This window comes from Microtus oregoni, unplaced genomic scaffold (assembly GCF_018167655.1).
Source record: "Microtus oregoni isolate MIOR12 unplaced genomic scaffold, Mior012 000006F_ref0000085, whole genome shotgun sequence".
NCBI classification, from domain to species: Eukaryota; Metazoa; Chordata; class Mammalia; order Rodentia; family Cricetidae; genus Microtus; species Microtus oregoni.
In genome coordinates, this window is record NW_024543065.1 from 199965 (window position 1) to 212642 (window position 12678).

Here is a 12678-nt window from a genome sequence, read left to right on the forward strand (position 1 = left end):
AGAAGCAGAAGATTCATGTAGGTTAAGATTTGACAGACTTTTCACTGAAGCAGAAAGAAGGTTTGCCATGTTCCTTTTCCAAAGAACAGGCAATGGTGATTAAAATTCTATTAGTCTAACAATCAGTGCAAAAAAAAAAAAAAACAAAACAGAAAAACAAAGGGATTTCCATCAATGTTTGTTCAAACCTAGTAGACAAATTCTGGGATGAATAGTTTTTATCTCTGGAGAGCATTCTAGGGAATTCACTGCTCATGCCATTTTGTGTGTGTATGTGTGTGTTTATGTCACAGAAAGCCCTGAGAGCTAAGGAATATGAGTGTTTCGTTATGAAAATCCAGAGGCTGGAGAACCTGTGTCGTGCTTTACAAGAAGAAAGAAAGGAACTCTACAAAAAAATCAGAGAAGCAAAAATGTCTGAAAAGGAAGAGCAGGGTCAGCACACCTCTGATGAAGAGCCAGAGTCAAATGTCTCTGAAGACAAAGAGATAGATGCAGAGGAAGCCAACAGTGTCCAAAACGCCGTAAAAAACCTGAGCACAGCCTTTACCATTCTTCATCATCCAGAGTCCACCCTGGACCAACCAGAGGAAAGACAACCAGCAGAGATGGGTCCTCAGGAAGGAAGTGACATCACCCCCCAGCAGCCCGAACTAGCCCTTCCGAATCCTCCTGCTGCTTCGGGGAGTCCTGAACCTCCTGTGGGTTCTCAGGCTGGAGCCAATGTGGTCTGTGAGGCTGCACCTGTCTCTATAGCCAGCTGTACCCCTGCAGGGGCAGAGCTCCAAAGCCAGGGGTTCCCTGCTGGGAATCTCCTGGACCAGAAGTTCCAGAAGCCAGAGGCAAAAGCTTCTGATCAGACCCCAGGTCAGGGCTCCCTAGATGTAGTGAAGACAACAGGCACTGCTCCACCATCTCCAGAGTGTGAGGGAGTCCCTGCTGTGGTGCCTGGCTATGAGCCAGGCAAGCAACCCCCACCAGCAGCCACGGAGACCCCTCCAGGCCCTTGCACCGGGCTCCCCATAGAGGCCAGTCTGGATGGAGTGGACTAAGCCTCATGCACTCTTCAGGCTGTTCGCCCTGCTGCGTCTTCCTCACAGCAGAATGTCTGTGGAAGGAACTCCAAGGACTAGGAAGAAAGTTAGGGTCAAGACATTTTTAATGCTGAGTCTTTGCTGCTGTTCGCAATTTCTAAGTAACGTGAAAATTTTCTGTAATTGTATAATGTTTCCATTGGCAGCCAGACATATCAATGGCAAATACACATTTCATGTCCATTAAGCTGGTACCTTAATCCAGTTTATTAACAGTAAGATTTGTTATTTAAGGTCTCCCATTACAATATATAAATAATCTGAGTGTTATGTTTATTTTCACAAATAATAAGAGCTATAATGAATACTCAGGTTCCATTTAAATAGCATAATATACACTGTGCTTATGTGTATATAATATACATGTACATATGTGGATAAATAGTACATTCATGTGTATATATACACAAGTATTTCCATATGTGTATATAAAGTCGTCATACATTACAAGTATATTTCACTCCTTACAGATTGTTCCCTATTGCAAGATATTTATATGCTCATCAAAAGTTCTCTTATTGTGCCAGGTGGTGGTGGCGCACACCTTTAATTTCAGCACTTGGGAGGCAGAGGCAGGCAGATCTCTGTGAGTTCGAGGCCAGCCTGGTCTACAAAAGCTAGTTCCAGGACAGGGTCCAAAGCCACAGAAAAAAAAAAGTTCTCTTACTTCCACTCTGGACTATAGTAGACTAATGTTTTATGAATCTGAAATGGGTTTATAATGCAAATATTTAGGCCATCGCTACTTTGGCTGAAAAAAGTAACCTAACCTAAGATAAAGAAACTTAACCAACTGATCAAAGGACAGAAATAGCAAGCATGTTAGAATTCCTGTAGAGATGTCATTTATACACAAAGAGGATTGCAAGAGGCCCTAGACATCAAAGGGAAAAAAATCACAAGGGGGTAGTACCCTTCACATGTTTCTTCTCATCTTCTGAGCCAGCTTCCTCCCAGGTTCCTAGCATCACTTCCCTTTGATGAAGCACCCTACTCCTGACTACCTGTGAGCAAATGGCTAGAAATGGGAAAAGAATCTAGGACTTGAGGGGTTGAAAGTCCTCAGGCTACAGATTCTGGCCCTCATCCCTACCTCTTTGGCTACTGATATCTCAAGAAAATACCCACTTCTTGCTATCTCTAACTTTGTCTTTATCTCAAAACATCTGTTCTTCTGAATTCCCTCCTCTGTATCAATACCTGGCCCACATCTCAATTAATGCTAAGTAAAATGTTCTTTTTCCAAAACAGAAATCCACACACGTTTTCAATAGGAGTGATGAGGCTTACAAAGACAACACATTTTCTGCTCTAAGAATTTTTGTACAGGCAGACGTACAAAAATTTTAAAAAGGGAAGGAGTCTACTCATAATTCAAACACAACAGGACTCCATAGATGTCAAAGCCAGAGCACTAGGGATTGTCCAAACGAGTTTTACACTCTCATTGTTGACAGGAACCTCTAATAACACTGACAGCATAAATTACTCAGCCTGGGCTAAAATAAACTATCCTAACAAAACAGAAGAGCTGGGAAGGAGGGAGACAGAAGGAGCTCCAAGAGAGGAATGTCTAATCTAACACTACTTTAAGAAGTTGAACTTTCTAGGTAGTGTGGTGCACACATTTAATCCCAACGTTCAGGAAGCAGAGGCAGGTGGATCTTTGTAAATTCGACCACCCTGGTCTACGGAGAGAGTTCCAGGATAGCCAGGGCTATACAGAGAAGCCCTGTCTCAAAAGCAAAACAAAACAAAACAAAACAAACAAAAAGTTGAACTCAGGTAGGAAAATGGATAAAGGAAGATTCCTGACTATTCCTCTAGGAAGTCATTCTTCAGAGGAGCTTGTGGCTGTTTGCCAAGGCACACAAGGAGCTGGTAGGCAATGACCATGTAGTAAAAGAATTATAAAACTGTATAAAATTTGTTTGAAATAGACAGTATTTGAAATAACAAAAATACCATTTGAGAAAAAAATAAGAGGAAAAAAGGATGCCATTATTTGAGAATCCATGTGTTTTTGGAGGCTTCACATATTATAATCATAATGATATCCAGCCAAGTTCAACACTACTGAAAATTAAACATTCTATTAACTCAAAGCCAAATATTCACCATAATAATCCCTTCTGTTTACAAGACTGAGCTTCAAAGAATAGAGTAAGATCATCACAAATAGGTCTTGGTCATAAAGCTTAGGAAGACAAACAAACAGGAGGTGCTGATGTCCAATAAATTAAGTATTCTGACACCCCAAGTTTAGTATTTGCATCCAAAAGGGGTTCACAGCAACGCATCACTCACAAATGTGTGTAACTTTTGCACAGTTTCAGAGGCTATAACTTCCCTCAAATCTGCAAGGCTTTAATATATGATTTGGGAGAATTATTTTAACAGTAAAGAATGTTTTATTGAGTTCTTTGTGTTCAAATTTGGCCTTACAACAACGCATACATTCTGAAAGCAGAAAATTTATCTCTTTATCAAGTTCACACAACTATTTTTAGAGATGCCGAGTCTTTCTAGAAACACTAGAATTATTGTTTTCTAAATGTAATAAGATAATGTTTATACCACTTAAAAAGGCTTCTCTCCCCAAATTTTCTGGTGGTTTTTAAATTTTTTTTCTGTTTTATTCTTCCATGAGTCAACAATACTGAGTAAAAATCTGGCATTATTCTATTCTTGGTTGAGTTCGGGCTTTTTAAATAAAATGCATATGTAGGAAGACTTTGGGAGGCATAAAGGGAGAGGGGGAGAGAGAGAGAGAGAGAGAGAGAATAGCAATAAGGCTATACTCAAAACACTGAGCTCTGTGAAAGAAGCTATAAATAGGATGCCCACGGAAAATGAACGCCATGCCTACAGGAACATCATGCTTTGCATCTAAACATTGCAGCAGCACACACACAAATCCCCATTCCACACACTTCAGGTTTACTTACTGGACACTGGATAGCTGAGATAGTTAAACTTGACATAGCTGATCTGAGTGTGGTGGCGCACGCCTTTAATCCCAGAACCTGGGAGGCAGAGACAGGGGGATTTCTGTGAGTTCAAGACCAGCCTGGTCTACATAATGTGTTCTAGGACAGCTAAGACCACATGGAGAAAAACCATGTCTCAAAATATCAAACAAAAATAAAACTTGACACAGCACAAAAAAATAAAAATTAAAAGGCCAATTCTCGAAACATACATACAAATGTAATTAAGAAAAGAAAAAAATCTGGGGCTGGAGAGATGGCTCAGAGGTTAAGAGCACTGGCTACTCTTCCAGAGGTTCTGAGTTCGATTCCCAGCAACCACATGATGGCTCACAACCATTTGTGATGAGATCTGGTGCCCTCTTCTGGCCTGCAGACATACATACAAAGAGAACACTGTATACATAATAAATAAAAAAAGAAAAGAAAAAGCAAACTCCTCTTTATGAAATGATAAGAATGATAATTCCAAAAATTATGGTATTGACTACTTAGTCAATGTTCTTACAAGTCACAGTTCTTAAACAACAACAACAAAAGCCTATATATCCTCCAAAATTTGTGGAACAAAGTAGTAGTTTTGTGCTCTACTAAAGTGATTGTTAAGAATGACCAGGCTAGCAACCATTGCGATCACAGGAGTGTGCTAATATATCAACCAGAAGATGAAAGAGTCCAGAGACTCAGAGCCTTTATGTACTAAAGAAAATTGAGAATCCAAGTATGTTCAGATCACTTAGCATTTTAATCAAGGAGTTACCCTAGCATAGCATTGCCCAAGTCTAATAGAGGACACTCCTCCAAGGTTCACTATTGAATTCCTAGTGTTCAGTCTGCTACCAGCTAGCTGGGTTACTTTGGAGAAAAGTCTAATATTTCTGGGCATCCATCCACCTATCCATAAAATGAAAACCTTGGGGCTATGGTTTAAAGAAGTATCTTTGTATCAAGTTTACTTTCAAAGAGGAGGCTTTATAATGGTCAGTCTTGACTGTCAACTTGATAGGATCAAGAAGTGTTGGATGGGTTAGTGAAGCATGCCACTGCCTGAGACTGGAAGAGCACTTTCAGGGAGAACTAAAACAGGAGGACCAGATATAAACACGTGCAGCAGTATCTCACAGCTGAGGGGTCTGGGTGGAATAAAAAGGGAAAATAAAAAGAAAAGAAAGAGCAAGGCAGTGAAGGCATTTTCTCTCTGCCTGCTTCCTGACCACCGTGACCCGAGTTCTTCCATCATCCTGGTCCTGCTGGGATGGATGGACACCTCTACAACCAAAGTAAGTTCTCATTCCCCTAAGTTCACACCGCAGGTGTCTGTACACAGCAACAGTTGGCTAATACACTCGCACTGGATGATCTTTGAGAATTTGGGTATTTCTGATTACATCTTCAAGACCATGAGAGTAGGTCAAATTCTCTTCTCTTTGATGAGTGTTTCCTTTTAAGAGATGAATGCGTGACCTTGGCACTTCTATTACAGGACAGAAAGGGAAACAGAGACAAGAAATCTCCAACCTTTTAATTTAAAAGTTACACAACAGAAGGATTAAGGATTTTTCTAACATATATGGAGGTCCTCCTACATGTGAATGCAATACAAAGAGGAGGACTTGGAAAGACTAGTCAGCCCTCCTCATACTACAGTGTTCATCCATGAAAAATACAAAAATGAACATTCTAAACATTTTTATTACAAATGGGATACCCAAATCTCCAAGTGGAGAACACTCTCCTGAGAATTAATGCTTTCTAATAATACATGGCTATTTGTGTGTCTATGTAAGGCTATGTATGAGTGTGTGTGTGTATTATGTTCTGGGGTATATGTGTAGTCTTGTGCAAGTATATGCATATAGTTATTTGTGAATGTTTATGGCCAGATATGGCCCTATATATGCATTATAAATTAAGATAAACTTATGTAAGTATGTGTAGTTATATTTTTGTATACTGCCCCCCCCCTCTCTGTATGTATGTGTGTGTTAGGGAGTGGGGACTGAAAGCTCACTCTGAAGATGTGATTTTGGTGATGCAGTTAACAGATTTTTCATAGGATCACATCTTGCCACACTTTGCTCAATAAATCCTTCTCAGTTTACAATTTCACAAAGCTTACTGGTTTGGTTTGGTTGCTTCTGTTGTTTCGCTTTGTTGGCTGCCTATCTGCCTTCTGAACAAACAGGCAGGCGGGTGAGGCTGCAAGTGCACTGGCAGCTGTTCATCAGATAACTGCATATGCCACCAGTCCAAGGTGACGGCTACCACTGACTGGCAGCTCTCATGCCAGGGAGCCAAAGAGTGTGTCTTGAGAAATTCTCTATGCCATTCCTCATGGAGACCTACAGCTGGAGTAAGGAGCAGCACCCTGCTGGAAAGCAAGCTGTCTTCATTCCTGTCTTCCTTGGGGAGAGAGAAGCTCCCCCTCGGTCACTTTTTCTTACCATGGTGACGAGATGAAGGGCTGAATTACATCTTCTCAATCTCAGCTTCACTGCCTATAGCTATAACTGAACCCCTGAGTATTAAGGATGTTTCCCTAAACCAAAAGCCAAAGAGAAATGTTTTAATCCATCTACGCTTTAATCATGAGTCAGAAGGTAGTAAGTCAGAGTTTATTGCAAATAGTACCAGCCAATCTGTCATGGCCATGACTCATTCTTTCTGTGGGGAGCTTTTTCCCTGTGATACAATCCATCTCCTAAAAATATCCAGTATTGACTGGCTGTGCTATCACAGCTGGACCATCTGGCGGCTCCTCTGACATTATTAGGGAACTGATACAAGAATCTTCTAATTCAATCGGGGAGGAAGCAATGTCTATTGCCTGCCATTCAAGGAATTAATAATCTTCAGAAGTTAATGTGAGAGAGCTAAACAAACGGTAAGCAAAATTAAATGGTAATAACAAAGACAATCACACACACACACACACACACACAAATTGTGAGGAGGTACCAGTGTCCCAAATACAAAGAGTCATATGACAGAGCAAAATAAACAAGTCAGAATTATATAGACAGTGATCCAGGTACACAGGTAGCTGATGCATTGTCTGGAGACAATGAAAACAATAATAAAAACAGACTACCAGCCAGCCTGCTTTTTATTCCTCATCATATCAACCCCAAATAACTACAGTGGTAAAGCTGCCCTCCTTACCAGAGGCATCCTGTTTGCTGTGCCCTCATCACCACTTGTGAGCTTTCTGCCATGTTGGATAAGGTGTAGGAGAAATACAGATGAGTAACATGCATCAGACACTGTCACCTTTGCTCATCCGGCCAACCTACCTTGAAATGTTTATCACATCTAGTATCAGCAAGGATGACATCACATGGGCACACTCATACATTGCTGTTAAGGGCTGCGTCTTCTCCCTGTTGCTTGTCCATTTCATTCAGGCAGTGGGCTAATTGGCCATATTCCTAAGCTGTTTCTAATGTGCAAAACTGAAAATAACTTTGCATACAGTGCATATATGGTATTTGCATTCCATCCTCAAAGGAATTCTTAACCTAGGATATATTCAGTTTGAGTAGGGCCGGCAATCACAAAGTCCCTCCCTCTCACCCATTCCTGGGAACAAGCAATGACTCACTCTGCCTCAGGGCCCTTGTTACTGCAGCAGAAACACCTGACAGGGTATTTCATTCAGAAATAGTGATGACTGAATTCCTACAGAAAAGGTTCTTAAAAAGTTGTTAAGAGCACTTGCTGATCTTGCAGAGAGCCAGGGTTTGGTTCCTAGCACCCATATGGTGACTTACAACTGGCCGTAACTCCAGTTACAAGGAATCTGGTACCTCGTTAGGCCTGCCACCCTGGCCCTTACATATACGCAGACAAAATACTCATAACTATATAATAAAAATAAACAAATCTTTTTTAAAGCTCAACACCATTGAAAAAGAAGCAGAAGGCTATTTGATAATGCATTTGCTTTCAGATAACACATTATTTTCATATAATCATATGTGACCTGGGGTTTGCAGGCACTGGAGCACCTCCAGTCAAGTAGACCTAAATAGGCCAAGATTTCCATCTATGCTACCTGTTATTCCTTTCTGCAAAAAAATCTACCTGGCACTGGGTTAGCCTGCACGCAACATAAAATTGAAGAGGGGGTGAGTGGAGCTGTGAGACCAGAGGAAGAGAAATGCAAAGGAGCCAGAGACAGGCCCCTTCTCCCACCGTTCGCAGTTCCACAAGAACACCAAGCTACACAACCATCACATGTATGCAGAGGACCTAACACAGACCCATGAAGGCTGATTGTTGCTTCAGCCTCTGTGAGCCCGTGTGAGCCCTGCTTAGTTGATTCTAATGGTCATGATCTTGTGGAACTCCTAACCCCTCTGACTTCTACAATCAATCCTTCCTTCCATCTTCTGTTGGGTTCCCTGCCTCTTCTTAACTTTTAAAACTTGTATAAGATAAGATTTTTTTTTTTTTTTTTTTTTTGTTTGGTTTTTCGAGATAGGATTTCTCTGTAGCTTTGGTGCCTGTCCCGGAACTAGCTCTTGTAGACCATGCTGGTCTCGAACTCCCAGAGATCTGCCTGCCTCTGCCTCCCGAGTGCTGGGATTAAAGGCGTGCGCCACCACCGCCCGGCTAAGATAAGAATTTTTGGTGAGAGTCTGATAACATAGCTGACGACAGGCCTCTGTTTATTCCTAATTTTAAGTGAAATTTTATATTTTGCTATTAGATGGAATGTTTGCTGTATAATTTCCATAAATATTTTCTCTAAGATGAAGGATATAACTTCCTGTTCCTACTTTTTTCTAGTATTTTTCATGATTAGATATGATTTTTAAATCAAATTATCTTTCTGTTTCTCTTCAGTTATAATTGTTTTCATTTGTCTTCTGTGATATAGTCTAGTGACTGATTTCCAATTATTCATCTAATTTTGCATCTTTGGAATGACATCAACTTGGTTTAGTAATACCTTTTTTATGCAACTAGTTTGCTATTATTTTGCTTAGCAACCTTGTATCTATGCTCATAGGAGATTACCTATAATTTTCTTTTCTTAGAATGCCTTTGTTATTACAAGTTAGAAAGCATGCCTGGTTTTTGCGTTTTAGAGGGAAAGTTTGTGTGTGCTATGTGTTCCTTTATTCCTAAATATTTGGAGGAATTCTTTTTTTATCCTTTAAAACCTATTAATTTTATTGTTTGATATTGTAGCATAATTACATCATGTTTCTCTTCCTTTAAAACACTCCTATATACTCTATTTTCTTTAAAATCCATGACTTTAAAAAAAAATTTTATTGAAAATTTTCACCTCCTCCCATTTCCCTCCTCCCCCCCTCCAGTCCAAAGAGCAGTCAGGGTTCCCTGCCCTGTTAGAAGTCCAAGGTCCTCCCCCCTCCATCCAGGTCTAGGAAGGTGAGCATCCAAACAGACTAGGTTCCCACAAAGCCAGTTCATGCAGTAGGATTAAAACCCAGTGCCATTATCCTTGGCTTCTCAGTCAGCCCTCCTTGTCCAACACATTCAGAGAGTCTGGTTTGATCATATGCTCCATCAGTCCCAGTCCAGTTTGCTTTGGTGAGCTCCCATTAGATCAGACCCACCGTCTCAGTGGGTGGGTGCACCCCTTACGGTATTGACTTTATTGCTCATGTTCTCCATCCTTCTGCTCCTCATTTGGACCTTGGGAGCTCAGTCCAATGCTCCAATGTGGGTCTCTGTCTCTATCTCCATCCATTGCCAGATGAAGGTTCTATGGTGATATGCGAGATATTCATCAGTGTGGCTATAGGATAAGGCCAGTTCAGGTGCCCTCTTTTCATCTGCCCAAGGAACTAGCTGGGGAAATCTCCTTGGACACCTGGGAACTCCTCTAGAGTCAAATCTCTTGCCAACCCTAAAATGGCTCCCTTAATTAAGATATATACTTCCCTGCTCCCATATCCACCCTTCCTCCATCCCAAGTATTGTAGAAAGGATTCAAATAAGGGATTTAGTTTTCTAAAGGAAGCTTTCCAATTTTGTGTGTGTGACCCTTGTTATTTGTTGTATTTCTAAGGAAATTAATCCATTGCATTTCAAAGTTCATGTTTATTAGCACAAATGGTTTATTCTATGCTTTTAATTTTTTTAATTCTGTATACGTACATTTGCCTCATTTTATGCAGTAATGTTTGCCTCCTCCTCGTCTTTTATCACTATCAGATGATCAACAGCCATATACATTGTTCCCCCAAACAACCATTAACTGTTAGTTTTCTGATTTTCATTTCCTCTGTTGTACATTTGCTTTCTATCTCATCAATTGTGTCTTATCTTGCTGTGTAGCTTGTTTGGTTTTGTTTCTCAGTGCTAGGGAGTGAACCCAACATCTTATACAAGATAGATGCAGACTAGATGATAAGACACTATGACTAAGTCAGCTTACAGAAGAAAATAATTTATTGGGCGTATACAGTTTCAGAGGGCAAATCCATGACTCCGGCAGCAGGCAGGCAGGCATGGAGCTGTAGCACTAGCTAAGAGCTTACAATTTAACCCACAAGCACAAGCCAGAGAAAGCCACGATGGGAATGGTGCGGGATTTTTAATCTCTGCCCCTAGTGATACACCTCTCCAGCAAGGACACACTTTCTGACCATTTCCAAACAGTTTCGACAGGGGGACTAAGCGTTCAAACCTATGCGCCTATGGAACCAGTCTCTCTCTAAGCACCACACAAGGGAAGTCTTTTCCTGCTGCACTAAATCCTCACTTCTGTTTTTTCCCCTTTCTTCGTCTTTCTTCTAGACTCCTAAAGAATGGTTTTAAGTATAACCCACCACTTCTAATCAATGTTATCACACCACTTCAAAATATTTTCACTTTTCCTTAACATATGTTAAGAATTAGCACATAAACATCTGAAATGTTTATATTAGCTTTTCATTATGTATTACTGCTGCTATACTTATCAATCATGGTTTAAATCATGTGAAATATCTTGAAGCTTCATAGTCCAGCACATGGTCAGTTTGGGCAGCTGTGCCATATGCAATGCTGCATGGATAGGACTCTCTGAGCCAGTGGTTCTCAATCTTCCTAATCCCGTGACGGCCTACTACAGCTCCTCATGCCGTGATGACCCCAACCATAAAATTATTTTCATTGCTACTTCATAACTGTAATTTTGCTACTGTTATGAATTATAGTGTAATATCTGATATGCAGTATATCTGATATGTAAAGGGATATTCAACACCCCCAAAGGGGTTAAGACCCACAGGTTGAGAACCACTACTCTAAATAAACTATGTGGCTCAAAATTTCAGCCCCATTAATTCATCTGGCCACTTGTTCTACGAGTCAGAGTTCCTATTGTTATTTCAGACTTTCATAGTTATTAATTTTGTTCTATCAAATATTTTCTTACATATATATATTTTATATATATATTTATTATATAAATATATATTTATTTATAGCTGCAACTATTTTGCATTGAAATGATTATTTTATTATGTAATATCCTTTCTTAATATTAGTAATGTTTGTTGCCTTAATGTCTACTTCATCTGATATAAATGTAAGTTAATGAGTTTCTCATAGTTAATACTTGCATGTGTTAATACTTTCTACTCTTCTGCTTTCAATTTTCTGAATTATTTTAAGTTACAATGTAGAGTTCTATAAAACACAGAATTGAGTTTTATCCTTTTTTGTTTTACCTTTATACAATCCAATAATCTTTTTTTCTGAATACATTTATTTATTCCCAACTAAATGTATGTGAGTCTCGCTGAAACAGAGCTCCGTTCATATAAATAAATATGAAAAAAACCACATAAAGAGCTTTGAGAGTTGTTCAGGCGATGATATAATTGCTATCCGCAAAGGTTCTCTGGTTATGCCAAAGAGTAGCAGTTCTTCATGGCTATGAAAGTGAGAAAACACTTCTACCTTTGGTACATTTCTTCCAAATAATCATTTATTAGCAATAACCTCACGTATAGTGTTATCAGCTGCTGCTTACAGAATTCCCTCCTCCAAATTCTAAACATTACATTTTATTTCTAAAGAAAATTAGTCTTTGTTCAGAGGAAACACCTTTTTTTTTTTTTTTTTTTTTTTTTTGGTTTTTCGAGACAGGGTTTCTCTGTGGCTTTGGAGCCTGACCTGGAACTAGCTCTTGTAGACCAGGCTGGTCTCGAACTCACAGAGATCCGCCTGCCTCTGCCTCCCAAGTGCTGGGATTAAAGGCGTGCGCCACCACCGCCCGGCAGGAAACACCTTTTTTAGTAACTTTTTAAAGGAAACTTTGACATCTTTGTTTCTCAGGCTGTAGATCATGGGATTCAACATAGGAACAACAATGGCATAAAACACAGATGACAATTTCCCTTGACCCAGGGAGCTGACTGATGATGGCTGAAGGTACATGAAAGCTGTCGAACCAAAGAAGATTGCAACAGCCATGATGTAGGAGCAGCAGGTACTGAAGGCCTTGGATCTGCCCCCAGTGGATTGAATGCGGAGAATGTTGACAATGATGAAGATGTAAGAACTAACGATGGTCACAACTGGTGCTATAATGTTAAATGCACTGAAGGACAGTGCTACTACTTCATTGA

At 40.0% G+C, this 12678-nt stretch overlaps 1 protein-coding gene across 1 annotated transcript in view; it reads left to right on the plus strand.

Annotated features, from left to right (window-relative positions):
* Txlnb (taxilin beta) overlaps window positions 1-4194 on the plus strand; it is a 41897-nt gene extending 37703 nt beyond the window's left edge. The window contains exon 10 of the mRNA XM_041653253.1: window positions 294-4194. Within this exon, the coding sequence (XP_041509187.1) occupies window positions 294-1052 (759 nt within the window). The 3' untranslated portion in view covers window positions 1053-4194. The remainder of the gene's footprint in view (window positions 1-293) is intronic.
* The last annotated feature ends 8484 nt before the right edge of the window (window positions 4195-12678 follow it).